At 32.8% G+C, this 21,444-nt stretch overlaps 1 protein-coding gene across 3 annotated transcripts in view; it reads right to left on the bottom strand.

Moving 5' to 3' along the window:
• Positions 1 to 21,444, bottom strand: part of LOC143059658 (uncharacterized) — a 50,986-nt gene that overhangs the window by 9,701 nt on the left and 19,841 nt on the right. For 2 of the 3 annotated variants that reach the window (XM_076233193.1, XM_076233191.1), the window contains exons 4-16: positions 20,633 to 20,761; positions 19,049 to 19,136; positions 17,722 to 17,858; positions 15,867 to 15,970; positions 14,843 to 15,007; positions 14,145 to 14,432; positions 12,263 to 12,358; positions 11,223 to 11,308; positions 9,729 to 9,983; positions 4,155 to 4,194; positions 2,778 to 2,867; positions 936 to 1,213; positions 217 to 322 (exon numbers count right to left, since the gene is read on the bottom strand). In XM_076233193.1, the coding sequence (XP_076089308.1) occupies positions 217 to 322; positions 936 to 1,213; positions 2,778 to 2,867; positions 4,155 to 4,194; positions 9,729 to 9,983; positions 11,223 to 11,308; positions 12,263 to 12,358; positions 14,145 to 14,432; positions 14,843 to 15,007; positions 15,867 to 15,970; positions 17,722 to 17,858; positions 19,049 to 19,136; positions 20,633 to 20,761 (1,862 nt within the window). The remainder of the gene's footprint in view (positions 1 to 216; positions 323 to 935; positions 1,214 to 2,777; positions 2,868 to 4,154; positions 4,195 to 9,728; positions 9,984 to 11,222; positions 11,309 to 12,262; positions 12,359 to 14,144; positions 14,433 to 14,842; positions 15,008 to 15,866; positions 15,971 to 17,721; positions 17,859 to 19,048; positions 19,137 to 20,632; positions 20,762 to 21,444) is intronic. The other variant, XM_076233192.1, reaches the window with a different exon arrangement.

Raw genomic sequence — 21,444 nt, 5'->3', positions numbered from 1 at the left:
TACTTTTGCTGTTGTCTATGTTTTAGTGTGATAACGTTTGGTTAATCATGGTCTACTGAATGTAGGATTGCTATTTCTAGCTTTTGCAATAAAAGTCGCAGGCTTGACTTTTTGTAGAGATTGTGTCTACTAGAAATAGATCTGACAATAAATGTACTGATATTAATTAACATAAGGCTGATTTCTCTCTGACAAGTTCCTATATTATGTCCTTACCGTTTTGACTGGTGTTGAAGAGACTGGTGTCACTTTAACAGGTGTCTGAACAACCTCAATTACTTTCTGTTGCTGAGGAGGTTCAACAATAGCAGTCTTTTGAGACCTGAAAAATACAGAAAAACAATTTGTAATGTACCTTGGTCAACAGAAAGTTGATGAGCAATGCAATGGATGTAAAATAGACAACACTGATCCCTGAATGGGCTACTATAGCTCCTCACCAAAATAAAGAGTAAAAGTTTATATTGACCTAATGGCATTGTATTTTTTTCCGAGTTTACTGATATGATTCTTTACAATAATAATTTCAGATACCAAGTGTTACTTTGGATTGTTTGATATTGTAGTGGACACATTTATTTTTCTGGATTGAGGAAAGTTTGCATTTTCGTGGATAATTGATTTAGGGCTATTCCAGAAAAAAATGTATGTGGGGTTATTAATATACATGGGTGATGGGTGTCAGAGCAAATTTTCACACTATAATGCACTATAATCTCAATTACAATTGTCTGGGTGGCGGGTGCTGACAAAAACTGCCTTCCAACCCCCCCATACATTTTTTTCTGGAATAGCCCTTAATGGTTTTGCCACATTCTTCTGAAATATTTGAAGTTTCATTGTACATTGAAATTTGTGGTTCCAAAATAACCTCAAAATCCACAAATATTAGTATCAAATGAATAATAATGAATCCACACAGTTAGTGTACTTACTTTTGAGGGGAGACAGGTGGAGGCGAAGGAACCCTCGTTGGAGTACTACTCTGTGAGGATATTGCAGAGGTTCCATTCATAGCACTACTGGAATTATTAGAGTGGTCTTTCTGAGGTTGTTGAGGAGGTGTGGCTGGCCTCGGTGGGGCGACTGGACTCACAGGCTGTGGTTGGGATGCATTGGTTTGAGGTTTAGCTTGTGGCTTGGCAGTTCCTTTCACAACGTCAGAAAGTTTGCTCTCAAACACCTCATTAGAAGTGGATGATGTTGAAGCACTCTAAAAGATAAAAAGAAACAACATTAGAAGTGGATGATGTTGAAGCACTCTGAAAGATAAAAAGAAACAATAACAATTTGTTATCAGAGAATAGTTTTTAAAAAGACAGGAAAATCTTTTAAGTTTTTGCTTTACTCTGGTCGATAACAGTCTTTCTGGCAATCATACCATATATTGTTTTATTGGTACTAACATTGATATGTTCTTTGAAAAATTAAAACACAACTTAATATATATTTCTATATACGTTGTTGTGAGAACTCTTTTATCCTACATTCAGCTAATACTGATAACTCAAACTTTGGCATTGCACAAGGTCATGCTTTTTACACATACATTGGATTGATTGATTGATTGATTGATTGTTGGTTGCTTAACGACCATTGGCAAATATTTCATGCATATTCAGGACGAGAACAAGTTCACAATAAATACAAAATACGATAAAGGCCATCTGGGATGATGGTCGGGGAAATTTTGATTGCCACTGGAAAATGAGGGTATCTTGGATAGGGACAGAAATTTTGCCTTGCAACAGGCCACCTACGGACCCCTCGAAAGAGTTGTTGCAAGGGTTCTTAACGTGCAAAGAGCGTGGCACTCTCTTTACACGAGGCATCGGACACATACATTGGAAGCAATCTGATTGATAATTTAGTCTTGGAGAGAATGATTTATTTCTTAGAAGTAATTTGCTTTGAGCTAGCTTTCAGTAATTTTGAGAACTCTTATTTGAGTTTATTGTTAATTTGTTTTTATATGGCCTCTTAACAAATTTTTTGAGTTAGGTCAATAGCAACTGTTTTTTTAGTTTGTTCATATGTTGTGATTTTACACAAATGTCCCAGGTTAGGGGAGGCTTTAGAGCTCCCAAACATTCTTAATGTGCCTGTCTTAAGTCAGAAGCCTGTAGTTTAGTGTCGTCAGTTCTTGTCTGCCATGGGTTTTTTTTTTTGTATTTTGTTTTTTTTTATAAATTAGCCTGTTAGTCTTCCTTGTATGAATTGTTTCATATTTTTCATGTTGGGGCCTATTATAGACCAACTAGATGGTATGGGTATTTCTCATTGATGGAAGATGTACGGTTGCAAATAATTGCTTACAATTACTTAAACTCTGGTGGATAACTGTTTTTTTGGCAATCATACCATATTTTTATAATGATACAAAATACTGTGGATTCATTATTATTCGTTGGATACCAATTTTCGTGGATTTCGTGGGTACATGGGAATCACGAATTAAAATTTCCAACGAAATACACATTTTCTAATGAATGTATGCAGAATTTGCCAAATCAACGAATTTAAATATCCACAAATATGCAAGTTTTCATCAATCCACGAAAATTGGTACCCTCCAAAATAAATGAATCCACAGTAGTTGGTCAATCTCTGTTATCACGAATCCTTATAGAGTACAGAATATTTTGCCTTTGCCAATTGAAAACAAAATGAGTTTCACCTCCATATTTTTTTAAATTTTTTATTGATTCTGAAAACATTAGCTTTTTGTTACACTGTATTATTTGTCTGGTTCCTTATTCTATTTGAACAATACTCACTGTGGTACCAGGTCCGCCTCCTAACGGAGGAAAATTGCTGCTTTCAAAGTCAAACTGAGGTTCTGGTTTGTCTTTCATATTATTTAGTTTCTGTAAAGTAATACAATAACATTATAGTGATTGATTGTTGGTGTTTTAAAGCCACTTTTAAGCTCCACTTTTGGGCTATTTCGTGGTGTCCAGTTTTTATTGGTGGAGGAAACCGGAGTATGCAGAGAAAACTAGACCTTCGATAGGAAAACTGACAATCCTAGTCAATCAAGATTGGAAGTGCACCCACATGGGCGGGGTTTGAACTCACAACCTCAGTGTTGACTGGCTAGTGATTGCAGGAGTAGAACTACTTAGACCACTTGGCCAATGAGACCCCCAATAATATTATATTATCTCTTCCTAGAACAAATCTTTACCTACAAATAAATAATATCATAATAACAGGAAAATGTCTTGTAATATATCACTTACAGCCGATTTCAATGAGTATGTAGCTAAAGGTAATATCTTTGGTTAGCTTGCTTGTTAGCTGAACCGTGAAGTCAGTTATGTAAGGTAAACTACCCTCCTTTCGTAGTAGCTTAGTCATACAGACAGATATATTGGTTATCTGTCGGACTAGTCTAATCTTAAAGGAGGGTAGTTAACCTTACCTAACTGACTTCACGGTTCAGCTAGTATGCAAGCTAACCAAATATATTACCTTTAGCTACATACTCATTGAAATCAGCTGTAATAATATAACAGGGGAATGTTTGATATAAAGATATGAACTCTATAATATCTGAGTTTGGACTATTTTTAAGTGTTGTGTACAAGTTTCATAACATTTTGTTGATGAAAGAAAAGTTAGTTTTAAAATGACAAATTCAACAATTTTTTCCTGAAGAGACTGAGCTTGAAACCACCCAAAATTTGAAATTGATCTGTATTTGGTAGTAAGCAATGTTTATTAGTTGTCATAGACAAGATGTTATGTATAATATTTTTTTTCTAAGCAAAGCACATTTTATCTTTCTAACAAATGAACATCAGGAACTCTTTTCATTTGGGCAGAGTAAATTACTTAGTCTTATAAGTTTTGAACATCAGGAACTCTTTTCATTTAGGCAGAGTAAATTACTTAGTCTTAAGTTTTGAACATCAGGAACTCTTTTCATTTAGGCAAAGTAAATTACTTAGTCTTAAGTTTTCTATGTTGTGTCTTGTGTACGATAGATTGTGTGTTTGTCTTCTTGTTTATCCATGACATTGTCTCAGTTTATTTTCGATCAATGAATTTGAATGATCCTTTGGTATCATTCACCCTTCAATTACAACTGTTAGTACCTTGGAATTTGACCAATAAGCTATATTATAAATTAGATGTTTAATAGTACTTACTGGACCACCATTTAGTGGGGGCTTTCTTCTACTTTTGTATCTGTAAAAGAAATTTAATTATTAATACAGGGCATTTTATTTAATCACATTCTTATACCTGACAAATCCCTATTCTAATAATTAACAACCCAGTTTTCTAAAATTTTGTGCCAACCTTAATTATTAAAATATGGCCACTATGCTTTCTGTTGTGATCCAACAAATTTATGGCAAAATCATTAGTTTTCATACATAGTGGGTGAAATGGAAATTGCATTGGTGTTATAAACATGATTTCACAACAACTTTCTCCTAAAATGTCAAAGTCAATGATGAGGTATAGTGTATTTTTTATTACAAATATCAATGTAAAATAGAAGTATCTCATTCTTTAGATTATACATCATATAGATTATCAGTCCACTACTTTGTAAGTTAATCATTGATACTTCAAATTACCAATATATACAAAAATAAAGAGATGTGATAGGATATACAAGAGAGCCAAGGATGAGTATATAAGCAATTGTTAACGGTCTTCAACACTATGCATACGCTTTTATTTTAAAGGGAAACTTCGCAAAAAAATCAAAAATTGATATTATGTCCATTCTGTATAAAAATGCTCAAATTTATAGATATTAAAGTTTTATTCCGCTAAATAAGAGATCACCATCGATTTTAAATTTTGAGTATCAGTTCTCTACTCTCCGCCATCTTGTCACCTTCTCCGATGAAAAATCCCGATATGTCAATAAACCACAAAGGAACAAAACTACAGTAAACGATGTAGTCGTAATTGCGTGTCGATATCTTGTCAATCGTACGGTTGTTTTATCTGACTGACTAACTTGATACGGAAAATGGTCTTATATTTTTAAATAACCATATAGTCTGTTATTTTTAAACAGATAATATTGTAATTAGTTAAAAAGTCAAAGTTCAAATCATAAAATGATAAATAAGTGTTCCGTGGAAATTGTTTTCGAAAATCTAATTCGTTCATAATTCTTTCAAGTAATAAACTTTATTTAAATAAATTCGGATCTTCCCTTATCTATTCACCAGCATGGCTAAAGGTATTACTCCCAAAGGTATTGGAAGGGGTGTAAGGTGACCTCGAAGGTGACACGTCCAGGTATTCAATCGATTTCCTGTCCGGCGGGCTTGCAAGTTCATGCATCGTTTCACTTCTGTAGGTATTGATCAGTGTACTCGACCGTTACTTATAACTTTCCATTTTGAACTATCAGGTGCATGTATAATATACATTTTTGTCTTGCGTGTCCGAAAGTGATATAATATACTAGTCATTACTGAACTCATACGCTTGTTTATAAATAACATTTCTGGTGTAAAGAATATTATTTATAAAAAAAAAATAATACAAAAAAAAATAATTGAAGAAATACAAATCTATTTACATATTTTTCCAAGGGTTAATTTGGGAAAATGTAATATATACTCGTTGTCAATAGTTTAGGACAGATTGGAACATACCAGAATTATTGATCTAAAAAAATGTGCGCACTTGTCGACGATTCGTGTATACATACGCCTGGTAGAAAGTTACGAACTATAGTCAGTAGCGCAATTTAAAATATGTATACATGTATACATTGAACATAAGAAAGAAACATACATTTTGTGTAAATTGTGGTAAAAGTTTTGTAAATAGACTAGTCCATGTATGCCAACAGTATGTAATCAACGAATTCGATAGACTATTGTATACCAAAAGAAGAAGAAGAAAAAAAAGAAACAATTTGATTTAAATACAGGTCAATTTATAACTTGCTTTGGTTCATCGAAGTTAAGAACATAGTAAACTCACAGATTTATATATCAATTAAATTGTTCTCGAATAAAGGACGAAATTCGTCATCATCACAATTGTTCCAACATTCATGTAAAATATATGCACTGGACGTACACTAATAATCCTCATGGAATGTGAATATTTTCTAGGAAAACTATTGATTATCAATTTCGGGATTTATTTTCTTTCTTGATATTCAATGACAGCAATTTAAAGAATAAACTGCTTGTCGGATATTTGTCCGCTTTAGGGGTATTCTTGCAAGTTGAACAGACTTATAATAACATTCAAAAATAGGGAAAGATAACATTAAATTCGTTGTCTTTTAATTTTAAACATCGTTGATCAAATAGTTATTTAAGTATATATATACGTTGGGAGACGATGATTATTATAGTTGTCTCAGATTTTAATAAGGACGTTCCCCATTATGAATAAATTTGGTTGACGTTTATCACACTTGAAAAGAATATCTATTCGTAATTTTTCGATTCCATTACAAAAATATTTTTTTCTTTATTCGTACATATTATATTCCGCTTCGGTAGAGTTATCTTCAGATAGTTTCATATATTAATTAATACATGGCTTTCAAAAGTCTAAATGTAAGTGTTCTCGTACATTTTTTCGCCTAATAAAGACAAATAAAAATGATTTAGTAAAGCTATTTCTAATTTCTAAGTCCCCCTTTTTTATGAGACATAAATCAAGGACAAGACTTGTATATCATTTCATTCTGACATATGAATTAAGTTTCCCGTCTTTAACCGAAAATTGTGTATTTCTTAGTAAATTAACTTATTTGAATTCAAATAAATAATAGCACCAAATATAATTAAATAATTCCACGGCGACCAATTTTTATTTGTCACCAACTTGAATATGTATTTTTAATGTGTGTATTAAATGCTACCACTGATCCGAATAGACAGTCACACCTGACAAGGTGTGCCCTAGAGGCGTGGTTAAATACCGAAGTGCAAATAACAATTTACCTTTCAACAAGCCATCTACGAGTATTGCCACAGAACCGTGAATACACACATCGTATAAACCTAGCCATAGCAGAGATAGTAAAAGGTCAATAATAGTACACCAACATATTGTCTTTACAGATTATTGTACTTTAATTTGTTCACCTTATCAGTCCGAAAATGCATTTATTAAAAATAAATTTATAACTTTTTGTGTTGTCTGCAAAAATAATTCGAATATATACGTTTAACATAGATAATTTATCTCACGAATGAGTACAATTGAACGTCTGTGCGTTTTATCTTCTTATTATCGGATGGTTATTAGATAAAGCATAAGTCATCGGCGCGCTTACGATTACGTTAAAATATGATTAAAAACCAAGACTTTTAATGATTGTATTTTAAATCCCGGCATGCAAAAATCAGGAGAAAACGTCACGACCTACAGGAAGTAGTTGATATTTTTTCATTAATTATTGAATTTCTCCTTTATTACTGCACATATAGCGATAAAACTTTGTGAATATATATATTATGTCATAATGAACATATTTAAACCATAAGTAAAAAATCGTGAATTTTCCCTTTAATGCAAATTTCAGATACCAAGTGTTTCTTTGCACTGTTTGATATTGTAGTGGACTCATTTATTTTTCTGGATACCATCTTTCGTGGATTGAGAAAACTTTGCATTTTCGTGGATAATTGACTTAATGGTTTTGCCATATTCTTCTGAAATATTTAAAGTTTCATTGTACATTGAAATTTGTGATTCCAAAATAACCTCAAAATCCACAAATATTAGTATCAAATGAATAATAATGAATCCACACAGTTAGTGTACTTACTTTTGAGGGGAGACAGGTGGAGGCGACGGAACCCTCGTAGTGTATTTTTTATTACAAATATCAATGTAAAATAGAAGTATCTCATTGATTTGAGATCATTCATCAATAGATAATCAGTCCACTACTTTGTAAGTTAATCATTGATACTTCAAATTACCAATATATACAAAAATAAAGAGATGTGATAGGATACACAAGAGAGCCAAGGATGAGGATATAAGCAATTGAACGGTCTTCAACAATATGCATACGCTTTTATTTTAATGCAAATTTCAGCATTTTTGGCTGTATCATGGCATCAAGTTTTTAATTCAAGGAGGAAATTTGCATTCACATTGAGAACCACTGACAAACTGGCAAACTTTGTCAATTTATTAAGAGTGTCTAAGGCACCTTTCCCCCAGAAGGGTTCAAACTGTAGATCACTAAGTAACTGAAGCCCCCTCGTGTCAATTAAATTTTACTTCTGAAGAAAGCCGTCTTTTGATATATGTTTCTGGTTACCAAACAAATGTAAATGGAAGTATCTTATTTTCAAAAATTATTCATCAGTAAAATATCAGTCCACTACTTTGTGAATTAATCATTGATACTTCAAATTAGAGATGTGGTATAGTTGTCAGAGAAGTGAGCCAGCTTTCCAACAGAAAACAAAGGAAGAGGATGTTTATTATTATGGCAATGTATAGGTTTTAATAACGAGGATAGTACTTCATTTTTTTTTAAATATGCATAAAAAGTCACTTTTTGCTTTTAACAAACAAAACTATTTCATGGCCACCAGTGCTTGTAGAAACTATGGTATCTAAAGAGAACCACTTAACTTGGGCACGAAATTCTTAGTCTATTTAGATCATAATTGAACCCACCTTACCGTGAGTACATTCGACTCGCAAACATAGTGTTGACCGACAAGTGATTATTGAAGATGAACTACTTATGGCCACTAAGCCACCAAGGCCCACTAGTGATAATTGAAGATGAACTACTTATGGCCACTAAGCCACCAAGGCCCCCTAGTGATAATTGAAGATGAACTACTTATGGCCACTAAGCCACCAAGGGCCCCTTACTTTTCAATTTTCAATTTGTTGTTGTCGTCAATAACCAATGTAAATCATGTAAATAGAAGTATCTCATTTTTAAGATTATGCATCAGTAGATTTTCAGTCCACTACTTTGTAAATTAATCATTGATACTTCAGGTTAACCATATGAAAGATAACCCTCAATGACAACATTTATTCAGTTTATCTAACAGACTATAACATTAAAATGTGAGGGGTGGAAGGAACTTCATTTTCCATCCACAACCCAGATTTTAAGCAATTTTTCATTGGCGGATCCAGGGTTGGAACCCCCCATTTCTTTTGGCCGATCAATGCGTTTGAATGGGGACATATAGTTGGAACCCCCCTTTGTCCAGGGTTGGGAACCCCACCCCCCTTTTTAAAATGGCTGGATACGCCCCTGTTTTTCATACATCTATGGACATACAACCATAAAGGAAACCATGAAACAGGTCCAAAAACAAATTTCTCTTGTTATTTTTTATGGATTTGAAAGATATCTTGTTGTTTACATACACATTCAATTAATCTTCACACTTAACCTCAGGCCCTTGATCCCCAAATTTTTATCTGGCTTTGAGGAATTTTAACTATGAGTAAACAGAATATCCACAAACAAATAAAAATAACATCAAGCCTGTGGCTGCAAATGTTTATCTGTAAGACTGTTGCTTACACAATATTTGTACTTGAGGTGATGAAGCCACTTACAAGTACAATTGTCATGTGTAAAAGATCATGATAATATTGTCACATTAACTGCTGAGAAGAGCCTACTTCAAAAGCTCTGAGCATGCTCATACTCAGAGCTTCCTCGCAAGAATAAATCTATGATCCCTTAATATTTATCCACCCCCCTGCTACATCAGCCCCAAACTTACCTGCTTGGAATTTCCGATTGTCTGCCTGCAGGTATATTATTATTATCTATAACTGGTGACATGTGACTGTGATTGGCATTATTGTCCAGGGTTCGTCGACTTTGACTTTGGTATGAGTGATGACCTGAGATCGGTTGGTTATCCGACATCCGTGGACTTGTGCGATGACTTTGTGGTTGTCGGTCATGACTAGGGCGGTTGTCTAAAGGACCTCTGTCCTGGTTACCAAGGCGATTATTCTGTCTTGGATTCCGACTGCAAATTTAAAGGCAATCATTGTAATTATATTTTTAAGCATAAGTCATTAACATTCCCCAAACCCTTATGATCAATTTCTTGAACTGTGAAAACAACCCCAACAAGACAGGTTTGGCAATATTATACTGCAATCAGCTATTTTACTATACAGATAAAGCTATACGTATAAACGTTAGCTTTATACGTCAATGACCTCAACTAACCTATCAGCCCCGCCTACTAACCGGAACTACTGTATTTCATCAACAACGTCATGTCACAACCATGACAACGTGTAGTAACAATGGTCAAACTTTTATGTATTTAAACTTGTTATATCTTCAAATTGTTAATTTTATACCATGTGTATCAAATGTTATTAATTAAGTTCATTTTCCCTTTCTTATTTCTTAAAATTTCAATGTCTTACCGCCTGGACTACGCTCATAGGGAAATAACCCAAAATAGTACCCCCAAGAGGGAAATTCCAAAACACTTTTTTTTAACAATATTTGTTACATAATTTTTATTTTTTTAAATTTTTTATCGATTTCAGTATAAAAACAATATACGTATAGTGTCTTGAAATATGACATTTATTTGTATTTGGCACGAAACGGGAAAATGCTCGGTAGAACCTCGCATTTTCCCCGTTTCTAAGCCTCATACAAATTAATTTCATATTTCAAGACACTATACGTATATTGTCTAATTACAAACTAACATTTCACATTATGATAGCATTAATGTTCCAGGAATTATAATAAGCTGTGTGCACAAATACATGTGCATGTATAAGACTGTTTGATATTGGAACATTCAAAGAGGAAATAAACGAGAAATTTTGAACAGTTTTGTAGGGTTCTTATATAAATTCATTTTAAAACTGTTACAGACATTGCATAGATTTATTCAACATGGTATAAGTTAACAGATATACTGATATTCATTTGGAAAAGGTCTATTTCTATCTGACACAGCCTGCTTAATCACACATTTTATATTAATGTTCAACAATAATAATAACAAATGACTGCAGAAAATTCGAACTTTCCCTCATAGAAAATAAATTGAATATAGATTGTCACGAATACGTAGAAATTAGATCATTCCATATTCTACTACCAACTAAATTTGTAATTTGTGAAATTAAATCAATGCGAAATAGGATAGAAATGGCTTTACGTGAAAAATAGTATTAGCAAAAATAAGGTGGTTTACAGTATTACTGAATTTTATCTTAAGGTAACAACATACTTATTTCTATTCAGATTTCCAAATGGAGTCCTTGGTTGTGTGTTTAACTTGACACTAGTTGCCTGGTATCCATTAATAGCTAGCACCTACAATTAAAATCAAAATTTGTCAGATGGCACATTCAAAAGAAGTGTAAAATAACAAGATAAAATGTCTCTTTTCTTATATATATATATATTCATATTTTAATGCAAAAGGTGCAAATATAAAATATTATTGACAAACCATGTTTCAATTTTCCACCTTTGTGAATATTCATACTTTAATATCAGTACTTATAAAATATTTCATTTATACCATATATACAATTAATTCTAAATTTAATTTCATCCATGCAAGGTTTTTATTTTGAGAATCTTTTCCAAAGATCATGAAGATATACATATAAAATTAAGATGTTCTCTTTGTAGTGTATTCTTTTTTATATACCAAGGTTTTTTAATTCCTATTAACTGTACTATTATTTTTATTCTGTAACTTTTCTTCTATTTAGTTTTTTTCATGTCTTTGTTAGTATTTTTTCTCTCTCTTTATATAAAGTTACACAGTGAAATCAAACTGCTCTGAATATTTTTAATTCATACAAGCATTTAAACAAAAGCCAAATTTTCAAGCTGATTATTAGAATAATTGTATTGTCGGGTGTGCTAAAAACTTATCTGCAATATTAAAAACAATCTGATTTAAATACATATCCTATGTCTACCCTTTACTAACACGAACTTGACAACACTCTGTTCCGCTTTCTGTTCTGGTAATAATTACTCTAACCAATGAAATTTCTACCTTCAAAGGTTAGTTATCAATAGGACAAACCAGAGGGTTCTAAAAGTTGTAGGTGATTATCAGTAGGATAAAACCAGAGGATCCTGAAAGTTGAAGGTTAGGATCCTTAGGACAAAACCAGAGGATCTCGAAAGATCTGCTCAAACAGAAAGTAGAACAGAGCACTGTCAGATCCTGTACATTTTTACAAGTTAAGCGTGGACATAGGTTCAGCATGTCAATCAGATTGTATTAAATAGATTAGCAAAAATTACCCCAAGTTGATAATTAGCATGTTCTCTTACCATGCTTGGATCCATTAATGGATTATTGGGCCACTGTATCATGGGATTAGGAAAAAATGGTATTGCCTGAAAGTAGAAATCATTCATTATTGTTCAAATGTAAATTATTTAAAAATCATATGAAACGAGTGACTGGTGAAAAATAATGTTAATCCAATTCTTGAACCCATACATATATATATCATAAACTTTAGTCTTAGGTGCATGATTTTATCATTTTTTACGCATCAATTTCCTATAATCAACAAAAAAATATTTCACTCGGTCAAAATTGTGAAAATATGGCAGCTAAACTAATTGACGTTTTTTTAGTTGGAAGTTTACTAATTATCACCTTTGTATAAAGTAATCAACAAAGTAGCATGGCTATTCAGGTAAGCACAGGTATAACATGTATAATAAGATATATATAGTTTATTTCAAGGATGGAGCAATGTTTAGATTTGTTAATGATCTCTCCTTTAGCCTTATTTGATTTCCTAACTGTGCAATTGTGTATTGGGATCACCAAAGTACATGTATATTGCAGTTGAAAGTGTTTAGTAATACATGTAGCTATGATTATTTGGTGCTAACTTACCTGCTGACTATAGTTAGGTATATTTGACATTAGTGAGACTTGGGGTTGCACTTGAAACTGTGGTGTAATAGAAAGGTGTACTTGATAACTTACCTGCTGACTATAGTTAGGTATATTTGACATTAGTGAGACTTGGGGTTGCACTTGAAACTGTGGTGTAATAGAAAGGTGTACTTGATAACTTACCTGCTGACTATAGTTAGGTATATTTGACATTAGTGAGACTTGGGGTTGCACTTGAAACTGTGGTGTAATAGAAAGGTGTACTTGATAACTTACCTGCTGACTATAGTTAGGTATATTTGACATTAGTGAGACTTGGGGTTGCACTTGAAACTGTGGTGTAATAGAAAGGTGTACTTGATAACTTACCTGCTGACTATAGTTAGGTATATTTGACATTAGTGAGACTTGGGGTTGCACTTGAAACTGTGGTGTAATAGAAAGGTGTACTTGATAACTTACCTGCTGACTATAGTTAGGTATATTTGACATTAGTGAGACTTGGGGTTGCACTTGAAACTGTGGTGTAATAGAAAGGTATACTTGATAACTTACCTGCTGACTATAGTTAGGTATATTTGACATATTTGACATTAGTGAGACTTGGGGTTGCACTTGAAACTGTGGTGTAATAGAAAGGTATACTTGATAACTTACCTGCTGACTATAGTTAGGTATATTTGACATATTTGACATTAGTGAGACTTGGGGTTGCACTTGAAACTGTGGTGTAATAGAAAGGTATACTTGATAACTTACCTGCTGACTATAGTTAGGTATATTTGACATGTTTGACATTAGTGAGACTTGGGGTTGCACTTGAAACTGTGGTGTAATAGAAAGGTATACTTGATAACTTACCTGCTGACTATAGTTAGGTATATTTGACATGTTTGACATTAGTGAGACTTGGGGTTGCACTTAAAACTGTGGTGTAATAGAAAGGTATACTTGATAACTTACCTGCTGACTATAGTTAGGTATATTTGACATGTTTGACATTAGTGAGACTTGGGGTTGCACTTGAAACTGTGGTGTAATAGAAAGGTATACTTGATAACTTACCTGCTGACTATAGTTAGGTATATTTGACATGTTTGACATTAGTGAGACTTGGGGTTGCACTTGAAACTGTGGTGTAATAGAAAGGTATACTTGATAACTTACCTGCTGACTATAGTTAGGTATATTTGACATGTTTGACATTAGTGAGACTTGGGGTTGCACTTAAAACTGTGGTGTAATAGAAAGGTATACTTGATAACTTACCTGCTGACTATAGTTAGGTATATTCGATATATTTGACATGTTTGACATTAGTGAGACTTGGGGTTGCACTTGAAACTGTGGTGTTTGTTGTGGTCCTTGTCCCTCTGTCGGTTGTTGTTGTTGCTGTTGTTGAGCCTGCTGTTGTTGGGGTTGTTGAATCAGCTGCTGCTGCTGTTGAGCCTGCTGTTGTTGTTGTTGCTGCTGCTGATTTTGTTGTTGTTGATAACGGTTGTAACCATTCCTTGGATATGGTGTATTCTTAATCAGAGGTTTAGCTTTTATTCTTGCCTACAAAAAAATCAACACATAAACATGATCTGTAAGAGATTCTCTATTCAATATTCAATTAAAATCTTGTTAGGAATATTTTTGCCTAATCAAATCAAAATGGCCACCTTCAAAGGTTGAAATTAGTTTGGGTCAAAACATGTCTAGGATAGGGCTTTTCATTTTTGAATTGCAAAATTCATGGACCTTCATTCTTTTCACTGATGCTATCTGCAGAATTATTGATTTTTTTTTATGTAGGACCTTTCACTTAAAATTTTAAATTGTCCTGGACCTTTCCTTATTTAAAACAAATTTGAACTCATGTACCTTTTGAAAGTGTTAAAAAAGTAAAAATTTCTGTATTTTCCTATTGTATACATAATTTTCAGGAAAATGAAAAATAAAAGATCTACATAAATTGTACATACCATAATAGGTTTGCCAAGGAAAGTTTTAACCTCTTCTCTCAAATACTGGTAGGCACTCTGGGCATCAGCATCAGACTCAAATGTCACAAACCAGTTACTGTTGTGAGCAAACTCACAGCTAGCAAACTTCGGACATTTCTCACTCGTAAATAGTCCTTTCACATCCTGCCAACAAGACAAAATAGTGCATGAATAATCAAATTAAATTAGCAATACACTAGAATATAGAATGGAAATGGGGAATGTGTAAAAGCGACAACAACCTAACCAAAGAGCAGAAAATGTATGGTTTAGATGAGTTAAACATCAGCTTCAAAATGGTCAAAACTATTCTTCAGTTCATTTTTTACTTTTAAAATTCTACTTTTGTGTGCTTGAATATATTTGGTTGTTTGGCACTCCCAATTTAAAACATTAAAAGTGTGTTTCATTTGTGCACAATTTCATCTTACATACATGTATATATAAACATTCAATAAACATGTTTTCCTAAAATTTTTTCTAAAAAATTGTAGAAGATAGAACTGACCATAAGCATGGAAACTGTTTGACAAATAAAACATATTTTATACTTAATTCGAATAAACCAAGTTATTTCAATTCTATAATGTTTCATTTCCCTTTCGGTCAAAATGACCGAGCTCAGTGCATGTCTAAAAATCAAGAATTATACATAACAAGCTATTATTTAAACTTGGAATTATTATCAATTATGGAATTTTCATAATTTCTTGTGCTTGAAATTTCTAATAAATTCCATGTTTATTCTGTACTTCAATGGTCTGTGCTGCACACAACACTTTCTTTTACAAAGAAGATAGTACATTTTCAATAGAATGTACTGTGCCGCGCACAACACTATCTATACAAAATACATTATATGGAAAGTGTTTTGAACCACTCAAGACATTATAATACCAAATAAAGATGGAATTTGTTAAAAATTTCCAGCATAGAAAATTTAGCAAATTCCATAATTAAAAATAATTCCAAGTTTAAATAATAGCCTGTTACATGTACTTACATCTAAAGGTGTGTCATCTGGAATTTCTCTCAGTATAACTGTACACCTGTTATGATTGGGTCGGCATTTTTCTCCATCTTCATGGACTTGGACATTAGGCAATTCTAAATAGAAACAAATTGTAAATTAGGTTTAAATTACTAATACAAACTACCCACAAACTTTACAAATAACTTTTCCATAGAAGTATCTCATTGGTTTGAGATCATTCATCAATAAATAATCAGTCCACTACTTTGTAAATTAATCATTGATACTTCATTGGTAAATAGTTTATAACTGGATTGTTGCTGACCACTGAATTAAAATTGTTTGTTGGTGTAAAATTCCACCCTAAAAAGCTCTTTTGGCTATACTGTGACAGCGAGTTGTTATTGGTCAGTTCCAGGAGAAAAATAACACATTTGTAAGAAAACTGACAACAACGTGCAGGGCTCAAACTCAAAATCTTCGTGTTGACAGTCTAGTGATACATTAGATGGGACTGCTTAGAATACTTAATACTTGGCCATGTCCCCCTGTCCCCCCACCCCTTACTGAATTAGAGGAAAGTGTCTGCTATTTGGGAATCAGTGATATTTGTAATACTGATGTAATGCAACAATCACTTTTCTTAAATCAGAGTTCGCGAAATCTTTTTTGCCTGGTGGTCCTTGAGGGAAATCTGCAGGTCCTCACTATTAATTCTATTGAAAAATACTAAAGTTGTGTCAGTCCTATGGCAGATTTTGGTGGTAAAATCCTGAGGACCACCACTTTTCGCAAACTCTGTATAATGACTTAAAAGTTTCACAGGAACATCTGTAAGTTATTGAAGACAAATATCAATGAATAGTGATAAGCATGATAAGGTCTACACTATTAAACTCCCCATAACCTTTTCTCTTAAAGCATGGACCATTCAAACCCTAAAATTAACCCTATTTAATCAGACCGAACCATTCAAACTTGTCATCATAAATAGCAATAAGTATAAACAAGAAGATGTGGTATGATTGCCAATGAGACAACTGTCCACAAGAGACATAAAAGAAACAGACATTAACAACTATAGGTCACGGTACGGCCTTCAACAATGAGCAAAGCCCATACTGCATAGTCAGCTATAAAAGGCCCCGATATGACAATAAGGTCTATCACACATATTACCTATCATAAACATACTATATTTACATGATTTAACAACAACAAAAATCCTGCATTTTACATATGTTATTCAATATGATATTGTCCTACAATTCTATATTGTCATTCAGAACATGACAAAAATTCAATATCCCAGAGATATTTTAGGATGGTAGTTTAAACATCTGTGACAGTATTCTAAATTTGTCATGGTAACAGATGTTACTATTGGAGGCTAGACTATATATTCTTGTTCTTTGTATCTACATAAATGATTTGACTTTTATATAACATTACTTTTCCATGAACTCGTGAACTTCTGGTAAATGTTATCTTCATCTACTGTGGAATCATATTTTTTTGTGGATTGAGGGAAAATGTTCCCCGAGTTCTTATTTTTTCTCTCTCTACAGTTCTTAAAACAATCTGTTGGTTCTCATTCTTACTTCTATTGCAACCCCCCCCCCCCCCAAAAAAAAAAAGGAAAAAAAAGTCTGTCAGTCTTGTGTAAAATTTAAGTGGTCAAAACCTTAGGACTAATCAATGTATAAATTACATAGTTTGAAATGACACTAGAGTTTTAAGTTGATGGGACTTCAAACTCCATGTTTAAATACCTTGAGAATTTTTTGTTTATCTTGATACAGGACGCAGAGAACATGAGAACATTTGTGTTTAGTCTACTATTGTAGACTGGCATAAAAAAAAGGGTAACACTATCAATACTAACCTTTGATTAACTCAATTATTAGTTCAAGGTCCTTTGTCAACTGTGATATCTGGTCTAATTGGGCCACTGTTGCTATGGGAACATACTGATCAGCATCCATCTGTGACTGCAGATATCTATCACTGGCTAGATTTTCTCTGCAATGAATGATACAACACCAGATATAAAGGAGATCTTTACTGTTGTCTGGCAACTAATTACACAATTTATTGTATAGTGGGTAATTTTCACAGGGTGTAAATTATCATTTATTTTCACAGATAGAATAGGTCTACCATCAACATTATTTTCAAAAACGCTCAAACTTTTGTCTTTTGCGGTAAAAAAGAGCAAAATATAAAATAATTTCTTTTACAAAACAAGTTTTAATCAAATTACATAACCGGCTCTGCTGGGCGATCTGCTTTTACCATTAAAATTCATTCATCAATGTTATATCAAAATTTGAATTTGCTCTTTGCCGAGGTCTGTTTTGACACCCATTTTGATAAAAAGCATATTTTTGATCAACCTGCTGAGCGATCTACTTTTACGAGACCAAATACTCCCATAACATTTAAACTTCAATTGAATCCGGCCGCTAAAATTGTTTACCTCATGTTGACATTATTAAATTGTTGTTAATAAAATGCAATCATAGTCAGCATTCTAATCCGGATTTTACTACCTACGTTTTGATGAAAAACTATGAAAAATTAAGGTTGCCTTAATCGGTGAAGGAAACTTTTCCGGAAATACCGATTTTTGCTTTATTTTCCTGAATTGGGAATTTATATTTACAAACATTTTTTTGGGGCCGCTGGCCGATTTAAGGGCCGTTAAGCGGCCCTAAACTATATAGTGGAATCATCCCTGTAACCTTATTCATTGAAAATCACAAATTTTTACACCAGCAAAAATAACCTGCTATACAAGATCATTTGCATAAGTTAACTACTCAGATGAAACTTCATAAACAAGAATGAATAAAACTAATTAAGACAAAAAATTATTGACAGTCTGATAAGCAAGCAGGATGAAGTTATTTCAAAATAAATGATGAATGTGTCCAAGTTGATGCCAGCGCTAGCATTTATCATTATATTATAAGGGGTCAGAACCCAAGAACTGTATAGGTGAAGCTACCCAAATTTGTACTTAATCTGAGTTTTGTGGTAATTTAACTGTTATGATTAACTTGTATGCTTCACTGCTTGTACCTCCGAGTTTTGTGGTAATTTTACGGTTTTTGATTTAAGTGTCTGCTTTGGTCAGATCAACCTTGACCGTTTGTTATACTCTTTCTACATAGAATTGGTGATAAAAACACTTTCATCAGTAGACTTACCTTGAAAGACAAGCCTCTAATTGTGTTTTTATCATGTGTCGTTTGCGCTCTTCAGCATCCATTCCTGCTAATGGGTCTTCTCCATTATCTGTAATAGATAAGTAAATCTCACTTAAAATGTGTGTAAGTGACATTAAATTGCTTAATCCACTTCATTTGATATGTGGTGGATAGTTGTCTAATTGACAATCCCACCACATCTCTTTATTTTTAAATCATATTCTCAATTTGATGCATTGAAAAGGAAGAAAAAAACGAATTGGAGAACGAGTCAAAGAGCCACAGATGCCACCCCTTTAAATATGCAGAAGTCAATGTACCAAATATTGACATAGTTAAATCAAAATATTTTGTTTCATGCAGAAAACAGAAGACAAATTTTAACATAATTCAGCTTGTTAATCAACATTTTATAGGATTAAATAAATTAAGATGGCCATTTAAAGTAATAATTAAACTTTCAAATTTTAGTCAATCCTAGGATAAGCTTTAATTTCAACTTTTTTCACTGTCTATTGACGGAGTCAAATTTGCTAATTCAGCAATAAAGCAATATTACAGATAATCCTGGTTTTATTATGAAGTGATAAAATAAATCCTGTCACTTTTCCATTACATGGCGGCCATGCTCTTTCCATCCTCACTTTAAAGTGTTGGAACAATAACCACAATATAATAATCAATCTGTATTGAACATTCTGTTAATGATTTATAGATCCTAAGGGATTCAAATTTATCATGAAAACTAGGATTTTCCTATGTCTGACAGTATCACTTCATTAAAATGATGACATTAAATTACAAGTCCCGATAGATTCAGCGCTAAAATCTGCTGACAAAATGAATGTAAATTTTCATAAAACATGTAGAGATTGTAATTTGTAGAGCTCGGGCACTACATAAATCTAAAACCTTGACTTAGTTCAAACGATATATTCATCAAAGCACAATAGCGTAATTAATAATGACATTTTCTAAAGTACATGCAAACCTAGTAAAATCGTCTAATGTATTGCCACTTTTAATTTTAACATTTTTTTAAAGTGCATTTGTATAAAGTTTAATCAATTGCCTTATATTCATTTGTTAGCTTCAAAAAGACAGCAAAATAAAGTTTAAATTGTTCACTTAAAAATAATTTATTGCATTTCAAAAATTCATTGAAAATCGTTATGAAATAAATGAAGAGGTGTATGATTTGCTATCGAGATCCTATCCAACAAGTCTTGTATTTATTTTTCAACTAATGTCCAGATATTTTTTTAATTTATAAAGCGCATTTTTAACAAATTGCCAAATAAATCTATGATCCTGTAATTCTGGATTTATAAAGCAAATATTACATGGAGAAGTTTCTAGCATTCTAAAAGGAAGTCATGAAGAGGTGGGTCTCCAGTGGTAGAAATAAGACGTTATGTATTTTGCCCTTTTAACAAGTATGAATAAATTAAGTTAGCTGGTCTATGGGCAAGTTGACGTCAGGCTAAGCTTGCCTCATTTTACATCTCTTTGCCATGAAGTGCCTGTGGTATGGATTTTAACAGCTGGGTCTCTGCAGCCAACAATGATCATCCTCTTACTTACCTAAATTGTGGTTTGGCTCATAGTTATATCCCATAGCATTGTCCAAGGGAGCCTCTGGGAGGGGTGTCTGTGTTGGAGTCACTGCCCCTCCCTCACCTGTCCCTACGTCTCCATTGGTATACTTATATTCTACAAAAATCAAATTCAGAGAAATAAAGCTAAGAATTACTCAAGTATTATTCATACTTCCTTTCAGTGAATTAATACATAAATAAAATAACAATGTGTTAAAATCTTAATAAAAGTGTTCTATCTTTTTGGTCCTTGTATGATTTTGATATTTTAATAGCAAATCTTTTCATTGGTAGTACTACTAGGGGGATGTTTAAATACCTTCAGGGTTCTCACTAGGAATTTTTTCAAGAACCCTGACTTTGACTACAGATGACTCGTGAGGGGTTCGCACAGTAGGTCATTGGTAGTTTCTATTGGATACATTATCTATCAGATATATTGAATATAGATTCTGACTTAAACCATAGTATATTATTTTTTTCTGTTATCATACATTTCTATCTTAAGACATTTCATTATGACCTGTATGTAAATGATAATATAATTGGTGTTTATTATTCCAACATTCATATTAACCCTGCTTTGTACTTGATAGCCTAGCTGAGTCAGAAATTTAATGTTAATAGTTCAAACAGTGTGCAAAAAAACATGTCAGCCAAACAAGACATTATTCCAACTCTTAACCAACCAGTCTTTGGTCTTTGTTTCTAAATTCTCAGTGCCATATGTAAAAGCAGCAAAATTAAGACCTTGGATTAGAGTCCATGTTGACTGGTGTAGGATTTCTTTTATTTTTA

Source organism: Mytilus galloprovincialis, chromosome 14 (assembly GCF_965363235.1).
Source record: "Mytilus galloprovincialis chromosome 14, xbMytGall1.hap1.1, whole genome shotgun sequence".
Taxonomy (NCBI): Eukaryota; Metazoa; Mollusca; class Bivalvia; order Mytilida; family Mytilidae; genus Mytilus; species Mytilus galloprovincialis.
The sequence above is the reverse complement of the archived record's forward strand: the minus strand, read 5'-3'. Positions and strand labels throughout refer to the sequence as shown.